This window comes from Notolepis coatsorum (assembly GCF_963971535.1).
Source record: "Notolepis coatsorum genome assembly, contig: SCAFFOLD_1705, whole genome shotgun sequence".
NCBI classification, from domain to species: Eukaryota; Metazoa; Chordata; class Actinopteri; order Aulopiformes; family Paralepididae; genus Notolepis; species Notolepis coatsorum.
The window spans coordinates 32501-38337 of NW_028171790.1; the positions used below are offsets into that span (position 1 = coordinate 32501).

Consider the following 5837-nt stretch of genomic DNA (forward strand, 5'->3'; position numbering starts at 1 on the left):
ATCCTGAGAGCGGACTGGAAGCTGTTGACTGAATAAACAGTTTTTGGTTGCCATCTGCCAGCGGGCAGTAATGGGAGAGACAGACACTGGCGTCCCTTATACCATTATTATACCACGTCTAAAAGCACCGACGAAGGCCAAGAGGGCCTGGTCTGGCTCCACTTGAAGCTAACCATAGAGCTGAGGCAAGATGAAAGGGTCCGCAGCGTGCGTGTGTGTAACGTGTGTGAGAGAGAGAGGGAGAGAGAGAGAGAGAGAGGGAGAGAGAGAGTTATCTTGATCCAAACCAAACATTTCACCCTGTGCTGTGTGTGTTTGTTTGTTCAGCGTGAGCATAAGCAGGCAGATAAAAAAGCACCTAACGACGTTAGCCGCCCTCTCAGTGGGACTTTTTACTTACTGATCTATTCAGTAACATGGATTTACTAGCGTGAAATACCTAGTGGCTTCAATCATCGACGGAGCTATTTCAATGCATTAGTGTCTCTTTTCAACTCGCCGTGCTCTGCGGTCGACTTACCTCTGTGTCTTTTTTGCATACTTTTGTTATGTCATTTTTGGAGAAGGCCTGTACACGATAGGAGAAAGACACAAGACAGTATTGATGATGAGAAAGATAACACATCAAACCTTTAATTAACCAGAGATACTTGGTTAAGTTGATATAAGAGAAAAGTTGGGGAAGTTTGCCTTGACTCAAAATAATCTTTTAATCATTTAATTACATTTCTTTCACTAGTGAGTTTTATTTCTACACAGTGTGTGAGTACGGTGAGATCAATCATTCACAGTAAGTAGAGTTATTCTGGACATTCTTGAGTTAAAAGGTTTTTTCCCCTGTAATCTGATTAAATAGGGAACATCACCAAACCTTGTACTGATAATGACCCGTGGAAATATTTGAAACACCACGCTAAAAAGTACACAGTACATGTTCTTAACCATTATTATTGAGCATGCACTATATGTGAATGGTTGTCATTAGGAAGTAATTAAGTACTTGGTGAAGTACTCATATTCCAAATTGAGTAAACTGTTGTACCTGACCAACACATGTTTTTCCCCACCTCTGCCTTTCATCTAAATAATAAAACTTCAATCCAATCCTGGAATAATGCATACTTTCTTGTGTACTTATGTAAACTAAAACATTTCTGTTATCAGATGAAAACTCTCCCAAGCAAAAATGTATAATACAATTTATTTGTATAGCACTTTTCAAAACATAGTCACAGAGTTCTTCACAAACCAACAGATTAAAAGCAAAGTCAGAGGAAATACAGCAATACGATGACATTTGTTTGAAAATCGAATCAAATCAAGTGCAATCACAGATTGCACAAGATAGAACAAAGCTAGGACAAGTTCAGGTTTTGTCAAGACAAAAGGTCAAATCGGTGAGTTTTAAAATGCAGGTGTAAAAAAACACGAGTTAAGAAAAGTCCTTTTCAATAAAAAGAGATGTTTTTAAAAGTGATTTAGAAGATGATGCTGCATTTGCAAGCCTGAGTTTCTCTGGAAGTTCAAGTCTATAGGGAGGTGTAGTGGTTACGTCATTGTTGTTTCCGGCCGGTCCACCTCGCTTGAAATTGCAATGTATTTCCATTGGACACATTTGTAAATCGTCTCGTTTAAAACAAATAAAGCATGAACACAGCCAGCTGCATATTGTTGAGGCAATGAAAGGAGCTGATTCCATTGCTAATAATGTATTCCTCCTACTCCAACCCTGCACGATGGATGTGGCTTGCATCTCTGGTCACCAAAATACCAAAAAGAAAAGTTGGCCTGCTGGTGTGTTTGCATTTAGTTCATCTCACGAACTTTGACCTGCATTTGCACCTAGATTCGTGAAAATGCAGCCCATAATGTTACCAGCACTCTGAATGATTTATCTAGCAGGATTAGAAGGAGGGAAAGAGTTGGTTTTCTCTTACCAGTCTGCATTCCCTTCGACACTCGGAAGAGATGGCCAGCTCACAGCAGCCTAGCCCCTCCCACCCCTCTGATTTCCTGGACACTCCTGGTGACGAATCAAACAGCACAGGCTTTACTACCACTACAAGTACAATGAAACTGGTGTGATGTGTGTGTGTGTGTGTGTGTGTGTGTGTGTTGTGTGTGTGTGTGTGTGTGTGTGTGTGTGTGTGTGTGTGTGTTGTGTGTGTGTGTGTGTGTGTGTGTGTGTGTGTGTGTGTGTGTGTGTGTGTGTGTGTGTGTGTGGAGGAGGAAGGTATGTCTGCACACACTACAATAACATGCACCATATGTCTTTTTACTACCTGAGGAGGGAGTGTGTGTGCATGTGTGTGTGAGTGTGTGTGCGTGTGTGTGCGTGTGCGTGTGCGTGTGTGTGTGGAGGAAGGTGTGTGTATTTTTAGTTAGATGAACTGGTGTTGGAGGTACTTCAAACAGTTTGATAGTTACTGTTTTAATACTGAATAAACAATACATTTTGACAATACATTTAAAATAAAAACGATGAATTGGAACGGGGTATTCCAAGAATCGGGAGCCTACACAAAGTTTGAGTTTTGTATTTTGTTTTATATTTGAATTGATTAATCCCTATGAACAAAGGTTGTTTCAGGATTTATTAGTCATGTGGCTAACCGCATAATCCTGCGTACTAGCATACGTATAATTTATAGACGCATAATACATATAACATAAACCAGACCCATATCCACAGTCTCAACTAAAGACACTTCAGCACCGGGTGCCAAGTCCCCTCTGAGCACAGCGCCAGGACCCCACCAGGCTCATGGCGCAAGCGCGTGCGGGGTTCCGTGCCAGAACAACAAGCGAGAATTCAGAGCAGGCGAAAGTGCACAGAGGAAGGCACATTTACATTGGAACAGCTGTAAATGCCTAGTCTATATGTGAAGTCAGTCCCCGCTTGAAGATTTTTTTAAATAGATTTCCAGTTCCAGTGTTCTATTGTCCATTTTGCATGTATAACCACTAACCAGTTATTATCTCATTAATTAGAATGTTAGAATACATTTTAGAATGATGAAATCAGTGTGACTGTACTCCTGAAAAAGTTATAGTATGGTTTATTTGTATTGGGAAAGATACAGACACATTAGCTGGTTGAACAACATCTATATGTGTGGTAATGATGCAGATATTGAGTGTATTTCTGTGAAAATGCGCCGTGGCGCACGCCTCTGAATCCAACCAGACCTACGAGGCCACAGCACGGGGGCAGCAGCTGCATTCTGAGACGGGTTATTTTATGCAACAGCGCAAAAAAGTCTTTATAGACATCTGACGCCTGCGTAGACATTAGGGCCGCTGAACCGAATGCTTTTGAACCTTCGAAGTGTCAATCGCTGCCGCGGTAATCAATGCCGTGGTAATGAATGCGTTGGTATTCAATGCTGTGGCAATCATCGCCGTGGTAATCAATGCCGAAATGCTTTATTATTTTTTTCTGCTTTATTCTTTTTTTTTACCACAAATAATATCCTACATCACCTTATATCGTCTTATAGAAATAATAATTTGACATTTTTTTTAAACCAATTCTTCTCAGACTCAAGTTATGAGAAAACCTTATCCGCTCACATTGAAACTTTGTGCGAGAGGAGAATGAATTTGGTAATTCGCTGATAATTACTACCAAGGTTTTGGAAGCCCAGAAATATGGCCGTCTGTCTGGACGGCCCTAGGAGACTTGTATGGGCTTGGTGTTGTTGGTGCAGACGCCTACAACAGCACCTCTGCAACAAGACCTCATCACAACATCTGGCAGCGTTCAGGCGTCAGAGACAGGTGCACGTGTTCGTTACAGAGGCGTCAGAGACAGGTGCACGTGTTCGTTACAGAGGCGTCAGAGACAGGTGGGTGTGTTCGTCTACAGAGGCGTCAGAGACAGGTGCACGTGTTTCGTTACAGAGGCGTCAGAGACAGGTGCATGTGTTCGTTACAGAGGCGTCAGAGACAGGTGCCACGTGTTCGTTACAGAGGCGTCAGAGACAGGTGCATGTGTTCGTTACAGAGGCGTCAGAGGACAGTGTGCACGTGTTCGTTACAGAGGCGTCAGAGACAGGTGGGTTTGTTCGTTACAGAGGCATCAGAGACAGGTGCACGTGTTCGTTACAGAGGCGTCAGAGACAGGTGCACGTGTTCGTTACAGAGGCATCAGAGACAGGTGGATGTGTTCGTTACAGAGGTCGCAGAGACAGGTGCACGTGTTCGTTACAGAGGCGGCGTCCGGGCCCTTTGAAACACCGACCGGGTCAGGGGCCGGCGTTCCTCAACTCAGGGTCAGGCCGGCATTCCTCAAAGCCTTTTGAAAGCTTAACTACCGCAGTCTGCTATTCATCTCCTCGTCTATTCTACTTTTATTTCTTCATGTAAAGACGAAACAAGGGGCGCTTCAGTCTCTCGAAGCAACATAGTTTGTTGGGTTTTGCAAAATACTTGTATAATGTTTTCAGAGAAGACATCATCATCCAGAGCACCCTTTCGGAATTCATTAGAGTCAGACGTCCCGTTTCACCCTTGTGTGGCGCATGCACAACATTATTGGGATTTTAGAATAACTCCATAATAATTACAAGCAATGTAGACCAGCATATATGGTTCATATTTGCCATTTACCTCTGCTAGATCTGCTAGACATGAGTGGAATGTTTATCTCCAAAAATATAAATGAAACAAGGTGGAGGTGATGGTAGGCTACACAGTGAACCGTTCTGTTTAATTGTTTACCATATTTACTTGTTTTCGCCTACAACGTGCGCTCAATTGAAAATGAGAGTGGAAAGTTCTAATGACGACGCTCATGTAAACCAAAAGGAGTTTGAGATAGAATTCCGAGGAAAATGTTCCCCAAAATCACATACGCCCGCGGGGGTTTAATGTCATTCGTTTTTGTTACCCATAGCGACCGTGACTCCATCCCTCATTGTTACTCCGTCTGGTTGTACATGTGATTGTGATTAAAGTATCTGCAGCAATGTGTTTTAACTTGCTGTCGAGACCAATTGCCCACAATGAGGATTTACATCCTCTCTGGTTGGTTTGGCATGAGTGTCGTCATTAGAACGTCTCTCTCTCTCTCTCTCTCTCTCTCTCTCTCTCTCTCTCTCTCGTCTCTCTCTCCATCTCTCTCTCTCTCTCTCTCTCTCTCTCTCTCTCTCTCTCTCTCTCTCTCTCTCTCTCTCTCTCTCTCAGTTCAGAGTCTTGTCTTACCAGGCAGGGTAGAGTTGACACACTGTCCACAGCTCGTTCTGCAAGAGAAGAGGAAGGTAGAGAGGACAGAACAAGGTTACATTTAGTCTCTGCAATCAAGAAAGGGGTAATCTTTACTTACTTTATTTGTTTATTTGGACGGGACAATGCAAAATGAATGAACACAGTGAACATGAAGCAGATACAGTCCCCTGGAACAGTGGTAAGAGTGTAAGAATAGCCGGATTTAGCACGAGGCTAATTTCCATCCGTTGTCCCCAAACATAAAGACAGGACATATAAAACAGTAAGAAATGTGCAAATAAGTAGCAGCAATACACTAGAAAATACATAGCAGCAATACACAAAAATACTAGTGGCTAGAGATATATATAACATGTGGTAACATGACCTGGTTGGTCTTCAGCCATATTTTTAGTTGCCCTCTAAAAGTATCAAGGGTGGGACTTCCCTCAGGGAAACGGGGAGACTGTTCCACGTTTCGCCTTTTATAGACAGGATGCTTTGGCCAACACATGGTCAGTCTAACGTTGGACCCTTGCAGTCACCTCTGGTGTCTGACCTGGTGCCAAGTCCAATGGTTTAATTCTTTTAATAGCCTATATGAATTCCTGTACAGGAGGGGGAGCTAC

At 42.8% G+C, this 5837-nt stretch overlaps 1 protein-coding gene across 1 annotated transcript in view; it reads right to left on the reverse strand.

The window, feature by feature from the left end:
• The window catches only part of LOC311248182 (reversion-inducing cysteine-rich protein with Kazal motifs-like), a gene marked incomplete at both ends in the record, with an annotated part of 34646 nt that extends 29403 nt beyond the window's left edge, over positions 1–5243 (reverse strand). Inside the window, 3 exons of the mRNA XM_084339112.1 lie at positions 521–568; positions 1938–2023; positions 5206–5243. Of these exons, the coding sequence (XP_084195238.1) occupies positions 521–568; positions 1938–2023; positions 5206–5243 (172 nt within the window). The remainder of the gene's footprint in view (positions 1–520; positions 569–1937; positions 2024–5205) is intronic.
• Positions 5244–5837: the final 594 nt, after the last annotated feature.